This window comes from Euprymna scolopes, chromosome 9 (assembly GCF_053919585.1).
Source record: "Euprymna scolopes isolate OS-2025 chromosome 9, ASM5391958v1, whole genome shotgun sequence".
Taxonomy (NCBI): Eukaryota; Metazoa; Mollusca; class Cephalopoda; order Sepiida; family Sepiolidae; genus Euprymna; species Euprymna scolopes.
Genome location: NC_136490.1, coordinates 150,856,026 through 150,871,080, shown reverse-complemented (window position 1 = coordinate 150,871,080; position 15,055 = coordinate 150,856,026). Strand labels below are relative to the sequence as shown.

Sequence of the window (15,055 nt, the reverse complement as noted above, 5' to 3'; positions counted from 1 at the left end):
TATGATTGTTTTGGTTCACGTGTACGAACGGTAACATATTTCTAATTTTCGTCCCTTAAAAATGTTTTCAGTGAATTATTATTGAATGGAAACTAATCTACCCGATTATTAAAAAAAAAAATAAAAAAATAATCAGTATTCAAATATTTGTAGGAGGTGCTCGGTTAAAAAATAACAACGGTAGAAAAAGACATGAAATGTAATTAAAAATAACATTAATTCAAAATTTTTAACAATTTGTCAGCTTTAGCAAAAACTTGTTTCTTTTTTATATTTAAATAGAATTTAAATACTTGATATTTTTCCAAGCATCATGTTTTCTGTTAGAGGGACGTCACTTTTTTAAATAACATTTATTTTTGTCTGTCATAATTCTTGTAAAATTTCACAGTGGGTATTGAACACCTTCTTTAAAAAAAAGAAACTTGCTTAATTTTATGTCTAATCCTAGGTACGAGTGGCAAGCCTCCTCCTAAAACCTTTAGCCTTAACAATAACGCTAAGTACAAGTGGCAGAGCTCCCCACTAAACAAACTTCCTCTGTGAGCTCATATAAGCATAAAATAAATAAATAAATAGCATAAAAAACGTTTAAAGAAAAGTGCACATGATTAATCTCCAAAAAAAAAAATAAATAAATTGGTCAATTGTCCTAAAATGCTAGGATCATTTTGAAATTGTGAATTATTTTACATTTATGTGAAACCAACCCCCACTCTAAATTCTAAAATTGTTTTTGCTTTGTTTCTATCAAGTCTTCAGGATGTTCACACATAATTTTCCTTAGCCCCATAATAAACCCAAAGTCAGAGTGCCAACCTCCCCACCTTAAAACCACGCATAATCGCCTTTTAGAAAACAAACAAACAAACAAAAAATACCCAGGATTTATCTATCATAGGAAAAAGGGGGGAGGGTAACTGCCCTAAAACGCTCGAATGATTCAAAATGGGAAATCATTTTACATTAAATTCTAAAATAATTTTTGTTTATCTTTTTATTAAAGTTTTTCAAGTTGTTCACATGCAATTGTCTATAAAGGTAGAATCACATATTTTGGAGAGGTGGTCAGATGGGGAGGGGTAACAAAAGGTATTAATCTACAATAATACCAAAGAAATATTGCAATATGTTCATTTTAACCAATCCTAGATTTCGATTTCAGTTTTTGGCACATAAAATGCATTACAACTAAACTTTGAGTTCTCTAACTTCTTTTCTTTTAATGGAGACATGGCATTTTAAAGCAATCACAGCATATTTATGTGCATTTACTGCAGATTATTTGGAAACCATTCATTTCTGGAGATTTTCAGTAGCATATTCAGATTCCTTGCACAAAATACACTTATATGGCAAATTTCATTGCTTAGTCTTGTGTTTTAATAAAGATATAGCATTTTTACTGAGAAAGTAGTGCAAAAAATGTGACAAAACGCATATGATCTTAAAGAGGGGAAAATATCCAAACATGCAGGGCATAAAATAGTCATAACTTTCTTGATTTTAATTATATTTAAAAAAATTTAAAAAGATTCTTTCTTAGCTTATCAAGCTCTTTCTATATATACCAATATTGAAATATTTTAAGCCATTTAAATTTTTTTCATGTGTATTGCTAATTTTAGTAGAATAACATTTTCATTTCCTTTGATCGTTCACATACGTTGTTGAATAGAAACATCTTAAGAAACAGCGTTTTTGTCTCGATTGCAGCCGACAAACCAATGAAGTGACAGGCACTCGACAGCAAGTCCAAACCCTAAACGATGATTTGGTAGATAAAGAAAACAAGACGAATGAAGCCATTATTGCTAAAAGTACTCAACCGACAACGCCAGAAGTTGTCATGTCTGAGCAGATTGTTGGTAGTCAAGGCAACAAAGAAAATGAGAAGAACTCAGGCAGCGATGTGGAGGCTGTGTAAGTAGACGATGGAAGTTTTTCTTTCCTTTTTTTTTTTCTTATTCCCTTTTCTTTTGTCCTTTTTACTTTGGTTTTCTTTTAATATTAACATCATTTTCAAGAATGGAACAGACAATATATAAAGCACAAAAACTTTTTTAAATTTTTTTATTTTTTTAATCTCTTTTCAAAATATGAAATTTGTTTATATTAATGGTAATAGTGATCAGACGCATGTATGGCTGCAATAGTAGCCGCCACCACCACAACAGCAGCAGCAGCCAACATATGCAAATACCAAGCTGTTTGCAAGGTGACATGGTGGCAAGGAAAAAGGAAAGAAAAATATTATAATACCCTTGATAGTATAGAGGACAGAAAGACATATCACACACGTGTCCTGAGCGCGACAGGAAAAGATATGTCCTAAACATGGCTGAACAAAAGCAAAGTACCATGTGTTCGACACAGCAGTCTTGTTAAGCAGAGTACAAGAAAACTTTTGAATGAGACAAGGCATTATTCTTTGAAGTACCTGTAAATAAATGTCTGTTTCACTGAAAAAAAGAGTTGAATTTATTGTTTTTGTTTCCTTGCGACTGTCTGCATACAGCATGTGGGTTCCGAGTGTTTACATGTAACAACTACGTTACACACATATTTACCTTAGAAAAGGTATGAATACATCTTACCTTCCTCTTACTATGGATTATATTGTAATGTAGCGAGTTTAAAATAAGGATGCCACTGTCTATTACAACTTGTATCTGTCCATCAAAGGAAATTTGTCTAAAATCTCAAATAATGAAAAGACACCAAGAAAGAGTTCACCAAGATGGCAAATAGCGTGAATAGATTTCAGTTTTTTTATTCTTGTCTAGATTACAAGTTATTTTAATTGATAAATGATTTTCCAATTATGACATTTCCAATTTTATTTTTAACATTTTTTTTCATTTTTTTTTTTTTTATTGAATGCATATCTTGTTTAATAAAGTTGCTTAAGATTCATTTTCGAAAACTTAAGATGATACAATCATATTACAGTAAGCAGTAATGAATGTTACTTTTTGAAGTTAAACATGAAAACAAGATTTTCTTAATATATGAAACGAGCAGTGGTACTTGGCATTGCTTGAGTATAAAAATTTTATTTTCCTTTTTCTCTATTTACCTCCCCTTCCTTTTTTCCCCCGCTATTAGTCTTTCTACTCTCTCCATCCCCTTCCTTTACCCTCTCTAATTGGTGTATTTTCTCTTTCTCCCCTTCTTTTCTCCCTCCCCTCTCTCGGTGTATCTGGTGCTAATACTTCTCGCTGTGTCACGCAGGATTCCATTGGCTAAAACATTGAGCACGCCATTTTAAAAAGAGTGAAACCAGCAGAAGCTGGGGAAGAAAAAGAAAAAAAAAAAAAAAAACACCAGAGACTGGTAGGATACTAAAAGCACCAAAGCGGTGTTGCGTCGAACTGAATTACACCAGAGTAGTGTTGCGACGTTTGAAATACAAGAAGAAAGTAATATTAACCATCGAGATTATTAAACTTACCAAACAAAATCTGGAAGGAATCGAAATCAGATAAAATAAATTCGAGAAACAAGCAAAACAGTCTGTTTTCAATTTCCCATGACAACAGTTTGAAATACTATTTTATTCAATAAAATAGTATCTATACGTTATTTCTGGATGAATATTAATTTGATGTTAAATAACCCAAGAAAGGGTTGATATGCCATGAAAAAAAAGCAAAGTAAAAGAAATAAATTTTGGTAACGGATCCTCTATCGATTTATTTCTAGTGGTGAGAAGTCAGATAAAGTCAATTGGAAACTGCTAATGATTTATGCATTGAATAACACAAAAAAGGGTAAGAAGTGTTGACGTGTTCCAACTACGCCAAATTTTTTTTTTTTTTTTTTTTTTTTAAATTATAATTGTTAAGAGTTCTTAAGAACCGCCAGAGGGACTGATTTTGCAGCCCAGTCGAACTATACATTTCTTTTTCTATCATTCTTTCCTTTTCTATTTTTCTTTTTGATAAAATTTTATACCAGTTTACCTTAGTTTCTCTTTTTTTATTAAATTTCTTTTAGAACTCTTAATCTCGTGTAACGGAATAAAATTTGTTGAACGTAACGATAAAATTTCCATTATGTATTAAATGAAGACGTCAATGTCACAAACACTAAGCATTAATCACTTGTTTGTTATATGAAATTTGAGTTCTGTAAATTTAGTCCAAGTGATTTTCATCCAATTGGACATAGTACATTATTAATCTTTGCAGATTGCACTGCTAACATTCCCTACTGACATCTCTTTTCTTGACTCTTTATTCCAGAAAGAATATAAAAGTTTAATTGGTACTGGTGTATTTAAACAATCCCAAATTTCTGGCCTTGAAAAATTTAGGTTACATGATATTTTTGTAGGCTGTAGTCTCAAAAGAAATGTGACCTTGTCTGAAATTGCCAAGTGCTATATTATCAATAGATTTTAACAACAGAAATTGATTAAATCCAAATTATGTTGGACAAACAAAATAAAATAATTTATAAATCAGAATATCTCCTCTGGGATCCTCCGACCACTCCGTTGTATCAGTTAAGATAAAAATGAAATATAACAAGTCTACAAACGTACCACTCCATCGTACTGTATACCGATACTCTATGGCTGACTGGGATAGCTTCCGTACATTCATATCTGATTTACCTCTCCATTCCATGTTTAAAAAGGATGTGTCCTCTATAGTATCAGACCTGACCGAATGGTTAATTGTAGGCATAAACCAAATTCATACCATCCAAAAAATTCCAACAAAAACCTAACAGCCAGCCATGGTTCTCCCTTGAATGTGCTGCTGCCATTGTACACAGAAATCACTTTTTCCATAGTTACCAACGTAATAGATGCATTGAGACTAAAGCTGCTTTCAGGACCGCCAGCAACCACTGCAAAAGAGTAATAAAAAATGCAAGAGAGCTTTATGCTTAGTCTATTATATCCAAAGTAGCTGAGCAGTGGCTTGGTTCCCACCAGTTCTGGCAAATAGCAAATAGGATCCTGAACAGAAGCGTGTGTTCTATCCCAACCATTATCAATGGTCCAGAGGTCATCTCGTCAGCATCTGACAGGGCCAAACTATTTGCCAAGAACTTTGCAGCAAATTCTACCCTATGCGACGAAGGCCATCAACTCCCCGTATTTCCTCCTACAACACACAACACGCTAGGTAACATACAAATATCTGTGCGTGAGGTTGCCAAGCTAATCAAGAACCTTGATTCCGGTAAAGCAACTGGCCCTAACGGTATTCCAGTTATAGTGTTAAAAACGCTACAACCAGAACTTGCCCTCATACTTACGAAACTGTTTAAGCGTTGACATAAGAAGTGCTTTCCAACACCCTGGAAAACCTCATCAGTATGCCCTGTATTTAAGAATTCAGGTGATAAGTCATCTCCTTCTCAGTACAGACCAATAAGTCTCCTGAGTGTCATGAGTAAGTTGCTGGAATCCATATTAAATAGAAGTAGTCAACCACCTCAGCAGAAATAACCTTCTTAGTGACACGGAATATGGTTTCCGTTCTGCTAGATCTACAGCAGACGTGCTAACAGTTATATCACATAGAATTAGCAGATCTCTCGACAAAGGCTTCCTTTCTAGGGCAATTGCTCTTGACATATCAAAGGCCTTCGATAAGGTATGGTATAAGGGCCTACTTCACAAGATTTCCAGCTACGGTATAACTGGAAATGTTTTCTATATTATTAAATCATTTCTCTCTGATAGGCTCATAAGAGTAGTGGTTGATGGGCAGAAATCAGGGGCCCACAGTATTAATGCTGGAGTCCCTCAGGGGTCCATCCTGGGCCCAACTCTCTTCTTAATCTACATGGATGATCTCCCAAAACACATACTAAAATCATTCGTTGACATCTATGCTGATGACACGACTATCTATGGCAACACTTCAAAGGCCGCAAATGACAAAGTTCTCTCTGATTCTCTCTCCTCAGATCTTGAGCGCGTGGTTCTGTGCGGGAAGAGGTTACCTTTTAATGCATCTAAGACCAAGCTCCTATCATTACATCATAAATGCTCTGATCCCCATCTGGCATCAATTTAAATGAATGGCTCTCGTCTAGGGGAGGCCCCATGTTTTGATAAGCTTCTGGGTTTGACCTTTACTCCTAATCTGAAATGGAACACATACATCAAGTCTGTGGTCAAGGGCGCTGGGAAAATGGTGAGATCCTTCTACCACTCCAGAAGATATCTCGCTAATGATACAATTCTCTATCTGTATAAAAGCTAAGTACATCCAAGGATGGAGTACTGCTGCCACATCTGGGCAGGAGCTGCTAAAAACAGCCCATCCTGCCTTGACAGAGTACAAAATAGACTTCGTGGCTTGGTGGGTGATGCTCTTTTCTCTTCCCTGCAAACTCTCTCCCAAAGAAGAGACGTTGCGAGCCTGTCTTTGTTTTATCATTATTTCCATGGCAAGTGCTCCATTCTCTGGTCCCCCCTCGCCAATCTTTCACAAAAAACACCCGACTAGCTGAAACTACTGTCAATAATTTTCCCCACTCTTTATCCGTGCCTAAATCAAAACATAGATTCCATGAACAAAGCTTCTTTCTTAGAACTGCACGGCTGTGGAACTCTCTGCCACTTGCCTGCCCCCCTCCGAACCCCAAATTCAACTTGGATGTCTTTAAGTCCAACACAAACGAATTCCTGATGAACTGCCCCCTTAAGTAATGACACCTTATCAAATCCCCAATACTATTACTATGATACTATCCCATTGGTTACTGTACACACAATAACCCTTATCCCCGAGTGGCTCCTAGGCCTTGATAAGTGGTGACACCCCCATGTAAAAAAATAAAAAAATTCAAAAAATTAGCATAGCAAGAAGGCAATTTAAAAAAAAAAAAAAAAAACTGAAAATAATTAAATTTTTAAGAAATAAATTTATTACAAAAAATAAAATGTTTTTAATAAAATGTTTTTTAATGAACGCTTTAAAAACAGATTTTTAATTATAATTTTACTTCAAAAACTTTTATATTAAAATCTACAATGAACAACAATTTAAAAAATTTGATATCACTTGAAATATTAAAATTATTTTTCAATGAATTTACTTAATACATTTGTGCTTCAACATAATATGAAGAGAAAAAGATTTTATTTTGTTTGTCCATTTTAATTTGGATTTAATTGTTTCCTGGTTTTTTTTTTATCTATTATTTTTATTGATAAAATATCACCTCGGAAATTCAGACAAGGTTACATTTTCTGAGATTGCACCATCTACAAAAATGTCACATAATTTTTTTCAAGGTCAGAAATTTTATACTACTTTAATACACCAGTGCCAATTAATTTATTAAATGACAAATATAAACCTACTTGCTTTTTTATGATGTTCACATTAGAACAATGTTTATTCACCTAATGTCACAATATTTTTTATATAACTTCTTCCTTCACTTTCAATTGAAAAGTTTTGACAAAAAAATATTGTTTTTTAATTTTCAACTTTCATATTTGTTGCAGTTCCAAAATTGAACTTTCCTGCTGTCACAAATGATTTCATTTTATTTTTTTTTTCACATCTTTTTATATTTTTTCTCTTTTGTAATTATTTGTTTAATTCTGCTATTTTTTTTTATTCTATTCGTCATTTAATAAAATATTCAGTTTTTCAATTTTGTAATTTTTAATCTCAACCTTTTTGTCTTTTCTATTGTTTTTATCGCAAAATATAGATTTTTCTAAAAAAAAAAAAAAAAAAAAAAAATATAAATGATTTTATCATCTAAATGAAAACTTAGTTGTTAGGGTTCAGATTTACATGAATTAGAAATGTTTACAGATCATGTCTGAATCTTGCAATATTTGTTATCTACTCAAATGATACACATGTACATATGTAGAGAAACATAAAATCAATATGATATCCGGCAAGTTAAAAAGGATCAAAACAAAAAGTTTAGAAACAGTGAAAGATTTTTACATTGACTTGCTTCAGATCATTCCCTCTAGAATGAATTGGTCGAAAAGTAAACAATGAAATATGAAATGTTCAAGCATCATTTGCTCTTCGATGCTGAAGAATATCCAGGATGGAATAAATCATTTGGATTTTCTGAACTTATTCTTTATTATTATGCTCTTTGCTCTGTCTTTGTCTCTCTCTCTCTCTTTGTCTCTCTCTCTCTCTTTGTCTCTCTCTCTCTCTTTGTCTCTCTCTCTCTCTTTGTCTCTCTCTCTCTTTTTGTCTCTCTCTCTCTTTGTCTATCTCACACACTTTCTCACAGATGGTTAAACGGTGCAGACACATCTGCATATTTTCTATTTGATTCTTTCAAATTGCGCAACGAATGTTGGGATTTCAGGCTAAAACTGGCTGATGAACTTGCCATAGCTGTTGGGGACCCTAGTACTTTCAGCTCCATTGAGGATTGGATATCAAGCAATAAATATCAACAATAAAAAAATTAAACGTTCCTGCAGTTGATCTAAATTCTGAAAAATACTTGTAGATAATGCAGCCATATTAAAACTATAAATAAGAGATGTCTTACATATAAACAAAGCAGCCACTGATAAAATTGATTTCCTAAACAGTGAAAACATCTTAAAATATCTCTAGTATTTAATGCTCTATTAATACAACTGTTAATCTCAAATGTCTCGCCAAAGTTTCATTAAAACATTTAAGAGTTTAGTCTTTACGGCAGTTTGTAAAGACTGTCATGGAAGAACACAAAAAAAAATGGTTTTATGTTTTTGTTGAATGAGGAATTATTTCCATTTAAAATCCAGTTAGTATTATGCTTGTAAAATTGAGAAAAGCATGGTTGAAAAGTGTTTATGTGAAGAAACCAAAGCAAAACAAAATGGCAACTGAATTTGGCCTGATGTCATATTTATCTAACAATGAACACCAAATTTTATCTCGAAATGATTCCTTATTTAATATTTATTAATATAAATTAATCTTTAATGAAAACAGCATAAAACTACTTTTAATGCATGAACAGATTTTTTCTTACATTCTTCTATGACTACAACCTTTATAAATTCTTTTCTTGATACCCAATCTTAATGATTCCAGAACAAACCAATAGTGCTAACGAATATGGTAAGTTCATCAGCCAGCTTCAGCCTGAAATCTAAACATTCATTAGACAACTTGAAGGTATCAACTTCAAAATATAAAGATAATTTGGTAGTACAATTTAACCAAGTAGTTTGAAGAAATAAATGCTACCCAAACATATCTATTATGTACTTACATATGTACACCCCCACACACGTACATACACGTATTGTTTTTTCTTAAATTATAGTTTACATTCAATGACTACGAGATTGTGGTCAATGTCCGCCTCTGCTCAAAGGTAGCTATAGTTTTTTGTTTTGTTTTTTTTAAGATTCACTCTGTATTTGGTCTAATGTAAAACTATTTTCTCTGCTTATTTCTTTAGCATTTGTTTTGTGTTGTATTTGGTTGACATGATGTATTTGTGAATAGCTTTTTTTTTCATATTTTATAAACTTTCATCTCTTTCAAGAATCTGTTTCTAGCGCTAAAATCCCAAGTTGTTGTGTTGAGTACAGCATAGATAACAGATTGACATTTTGTCATGTTTTCGTATCGTCATATGAGAATGTGTGTTTCTTATAATGCATCTTTTATTCATTTCAATTGCAGAGACATCAAAAAATATTTTCTCCTTAATGTTGTTTTCCTCATGAATCTAAAAATTTTGAAAATTAAATTTTTTTTAAACATCTTTTGATGTTGGCATGATTTTCTTGATTTGTTTCTGTGTTTGTTTTTAGGATTATCACAATACCAGAATTTTAACTTCGAAATGATATTAATTTCAATGTCCTGGAAATAAAGTCCTACAATAAAATCACTTGATTCCGTCTGAAGGCTAGCAGACATTTTCAGTGTATTCAATTTCACTCTGAAACCTTGATTAGAAATCACTGCATCTTTAATAACTAAGCCACCATCAATTATCTTTCTCATATATATATATATATATATATATATATATATACACACACTTTCTTTAAAGATACCACATTTAATAGGGATAGATACACGAATTTACTAATTTTCAGAAAGTTTTTATTTTATTGGTCGCAACATTGTGTACAATTGTTTCAGCACTCGGTATCGGTATATAAGGATATAACTGTTCATCAAATTATAATTTGCACAACCTTGGGCTCCATGAGTGCATAAAAAAAAAACAATATTACAAAAATTTCACAGCCCATAATAGGACCTTTCCAGTTAATACAGCAGGTATTCATTTTTTTTATTAACAACATATAAAGTTTTAAGTGAGATTCATCTGCATCCACAAACACGCCTTGTGATGCAATTTTATTTATATATATATATAATGTGTGTGTGTGCGCGTTAATTTTTTTTTTTTTTTTAATAATAGTCACAGAGTAGGAATGTTGCCATTGTATTCAAATTAATTTAAGTGGTAGGTTTTCTTCTTGCATGCAAAGGCTTAGATTAAGGCGCACCTTTTGATGGGGCATATTTTTATTTACATATATTTTCATTTTTTACACAATTTTTAATTTTAAAAACCTTTCATTTTTTTTTTTTTTTTTTTTTTTTTGATAACTTTTATGCATATAAAAAATTGTATGCACATATATATATATATATATATATATATATATATATCATGCAATCTCTCTAGCTTCAAATTGGTTTTCAATATATTTGTACAATTCAGAGAAGACCTCACAACCAAATGAATACATTAGATAAACCAATTATAAATATAAAAAACAACCAATATTAATTTTCTAATATCAAATACACTTATTTAATAGTTTTATATTTAATAAAACCATTTTCTTTGCATGAAAATTTATCAATGTGTTTTTTTTTTTTTGTTAAATTATTTTGTCATTTTAAAAAAATTTTTTTTGTCATGTGGATTTCTGAATGATGAACTCTATTTTTACTTTTGATGTTTGTAAAAGTAAACCATTTCATTTTCTTTTCATTCCCCTTAAAATTTGTTTTGATTTTTCTGACATTTTTGATATCTCCAATAAATGACACAATGCACACAATTTCATTAACTCATTAACATATATTCTATTTTTTAAAGATTCATTGATTTGGGGTGCTCTGTTGCAACACATTTTCAATCAGTAAGTTGGTGAGGTCCACAATTCAACCAGTCTGTCACTCTAGATGTAGAGATTAAAAAAAATATATTGACAACTATTAACTATTGTAATAGTTATTTTGAAACTCCCTTCATAAACTGAACTTTTGGGAGGCTGTTATTTACTCTCTCCCCCCCCCTCTGCAGGAAGATGTTACACATGGTCAGAAGTGGGGAGAATCAAGCCAGTATTCTTAAAGGGAGAGCACTCTGGCCTTTTAAAAATTGTCTAGGCAGCTCCATCAACATTCTCCTGTCAAGGCACTTCAGACAGTAATAAAATGGCTCTATCCAAAGTTCAGGAGGCAAGACTTTGGAGGGTGGACCTCTTAGGACTACCCAGAAAGAATGCCTTAGCCTGCCAGATAAAAAAGGTCATAAAAATGTCCCAGTTCCTGCTGAATTGATTGTCGAGTAGAATCTCGATTGGCATGTATCGGTGATCAGTGTGCGTGGCCAAATGAATAACGCAAATTATCCTTTTCGAAGGTTATCCAACACTACAACTGCTCATCACTTCATTTTCAGATGTGTACTTTCCATAGCATTCCTCCAGGTCAAATAGGCCTTTTTCATTGTTTCACAAATAAGTACTAAATAATTAGCATACAATATCTTTTCCGAATAACCCATACAAACTCACACTACAATGTTTTTAAGACAAATAAAAAGCAGTAAACTCAGTACAGATGTACTTCTGCTTTAATATTAACTTACTGTCATTTGACTCCCTTGAAACATACACAGGATTTCTATGAAACAAATGAGGACCTTTGTACACTTCTGCTCCAGGCACTGGACTCCTTGAAATTTTCATAAAAATCAAATTGTAAATACAATAAAGTAAAATATATTTTCTTTTTACTCATGTCAAATGCAAATACAGACCCCAGTTATATTGCGATGAAATGCATTTCTCTAAATATTGCCGGTAATGTAGTTTTTGAATATATATACTGGGTGTCCCAAAATTAACCGTTTATTCTGATGCTAATTTATATTTCAAAATGGATAGTTAATCTTGAGACAACTTGTATATTGGTTTATGCGGGTCTTGTAAATAAACAGAAATTACACTTTATGGATACGTCTAGATAGTTCATCTTTTTATCATAAGGTTGTCTAGATAAAATGTCAGTCTCCCCAGCACCTCTCTTTGGTCCGATAGATAACATCATAAATGTGTGACATCATCCACTGTTCATGGCTACCCCATCCTCAATTCTGTTTTATTGATGACCTCATTCTTTAGTAAGTTCATTCAGTATGCACAGTCATTCCTATCTGTTTCATCATCTACTTTGTATGGGTACAACCAAAATTTATAGAGTTTTTGTAATACCTGGATGGTTACATTGAATAAAACTGTTTCCTTTTGACTTCTGCTTTTTTATTTAGTGCAAGTCTTGTCAAGTTTTGTCAATGTATACAGAGGAAAAGTCCATTTTGATTAACACTTAGGTAATTCCAGTTTAATTTTAAAACTAAAAATTTCCACATGAAAAAAAATTTTTAATCTAAAAAGAAGTATTTTTCATGTAAACCGAAATAAAAAAGGGACTTTCCCTCTGTATACACTGGCAAGAGTTGGCAAAACTTCCATTAGATAGAAAGCAGAAGTCAAAAGGAAATGGTTTTCTTTAACATAATCATCTAGATATACTAATTAATTATTAATGGTAAATGATTAACAAAATGCACTTAGTTTTAACATTTTACTGCAGTTTCATGGTATCATCAATCAAGTGTTTGTATTAAGTGAACAAGAAAGTTCTTGATGTATTTTGAAATTAGTTTTTATGATACCTTTATTTTGTAAATCGTTTTTCACTCTATTTAATTGTTTAAATTACAATCGTTTAAAACAATTGTCTTCTTTTTTTTTTTTTTTTTTTTTTTTTTTTTTTTCAGAATGTTGAATACAAAATGCAAAAAAAAAAAAAAGCAAAATTTGCACAATTTTTTTATTTTAATTCCACAATATCAATGAAGCGTTTGGCCCAGGAAGTACTACTGAATGCACAGCACAATGGTGGTTTAAGAAATTTTGTGGCAGCAATGAGTCTTGAAGATGATGAGTGTAGTGGTTGGCCATCAGATATTGACAACGATCAATTAAGAGCCTTAGTCAAAACCAATCCATGCACAACTGCTCAAGAACTTGCTTCTGAATTAGATGTAATGTATACGACAATTTCCAACCACTTGAGAGATTGGAAAGACAAAAACTTCATAAATGGGTGCCTCACAAATTGAACGCCAACGAAACGCCATTATGAAATATCATCTTCCTTTTTTTACACAATAGAAATGACTCATTTTCCGACCAGGTTGTGACCTGCAATGAAAAGTGGGTTCTTTACGACAACTGGCAATGCTCAACTCGGTGGCTAGATGCCGACGAAGCTCCAAGACACTTCCCAAAGCCAGAGTTGTACCAAAAGAAGGTCATGCTGATTTATTTTTTTGTGGTCTGCAACCGGTCTCATCCATTACAGCTTTTTAAATGCAGGTGAAACCATTACGGTGTAGAAGTACTATCAATAAATGGATGAAATGCATCAAAAACTTCGACAACAACATCCAGCATTAGGTAACAGAAAAGGCCCAATTTTCCTCCATGACAATGCCTGACTGCACATTGCTAAACTGAACTTGCAGAAGTTGAACGAATTGGGCTATGAAACTGCCTTATCTGCCATACTCTCCAGGCTTCTCACCTACCGATTATCGCTTTTTCAAGCATCTCGACAACTTTCTGTGCAAGAAATGCTTCAAAAACCTAAGCGATATCATCATTAGGGCTGTGAGAACAGAATATTCTTTTCATTCTTTTGACTCTCAGGTATATATCCAACACAGACACACTTAATCAACCGAGAACCACATCCGTCTATATTAACGGATATATACTCAAGAGTCAAAACAATGAAAAGAATATGCTGTTATCACAGCCCTACTTACCACTACCAGAACACAAGATTTTTACGTTACTGGCATAAATGCATTTGTTTCGCGTTGGCAAAAGTGTGTTGATTCTGATGGTGCTTATTTCGATCAATAAATTTTGTTTGAGCCAAGATATGTTCGTTTAAATGTAAAAGTTTAAAACCGCAAGATCTTTCTTGCCAACCTGATAGCTGGTATTAATTATAAAGGTGACACTGGATTCCTCCTGTAACTAAAAACAGACTGGTTACACTTCCTTTCTCTTTTGAGAGAGGATTCATCTACTACTTATGGAAATGTTAAATTACCAAAGATTTTGAATGTACTTATGAAAACACTAAAGAACATGAGAATTTACCTAAAATCTTGCTAAACAATACATGAATGTTGTGATTATGAAATCTTAGTTCAAAATAAGGTTAAGAAATGTTTGATTTCAATTATGAAGTACTCAATAAATTTATGTTCTTGTTTGAATGTAGTTTTGTTTTCTTTGTAGGCCACCATTAAGTGAAGAAAGTAAACATTCTGATAAAACAATGGTTTCGAGCATTCACAGCATCTCTTCCTCCGAGGCCCTCAGCGACAAGACAGGTCGGCAGACTCCAGTAAGTAAACATTTTAAGAAGATTATATTCATTTAAAAATGATATTAGCTGCTTCTTTTATAAAGGTATTTATTTATTCAAGTTCAACTAGTTCAATTTTTGAAACCATTTCGTTAGAATTAATGCAGACCAGCTGAATTCTACCACAAAATCAGGAGTTGGTAACATTTCTGGTGCTATGATCTGCTAGATCATTTTAAGTTTGAGTTGAATCAAATAAATATTAAAAAATCTATTGTGTTTGAGAATTTTTTAGATCATCGTATGAATCCGAAGATTCCATTGTTGGTGTTGATTTCCCTGATATGTTTCTAGTCAGAATTCTTTCTTCAAAATAATCATGGATT

At 32.4% G+C, this 15,055-nt stretch overlaps 1 protein-coding gene across 15 annotated transcripts in view; it reads left to right on the top strand.

The window, feature by feature from the left end:
* The window catches only part of LOC145284913 (E3 ubiquitin ligase Rnf157-like), a 156,232-nt gene that overhangs the window by 102,513 nt on the left and 38,664 nt on the right, over positions 1 to 15,055 (top strand). For 8 of the 15 annotated variants that reach the window (XM_080134003.1, XM_080134005.1, XM_080134007.1 and 5 more), the window contains 2 exons: positions 1,717 to 1,923; positions 14,600 to 14,708. In XM_080134003.1, the coding sequence (XP_079990129.1) occupies positions 1,717 to 1,923; positions 14,600 to 14,708 (316 nt within the window). Of the gene's footprint in view, positions 1 to 1,716; positions 1,924 to 9,282; positions 9,334 to 14,599; positions 14,709 to 15,055 lie in introns of all 15 variants that reach the window. The other 7 variants (XM_080134001.1, XM_080134006.1, XM_080134004.1 and 4 more) reach the window with 1 other exon arrangement.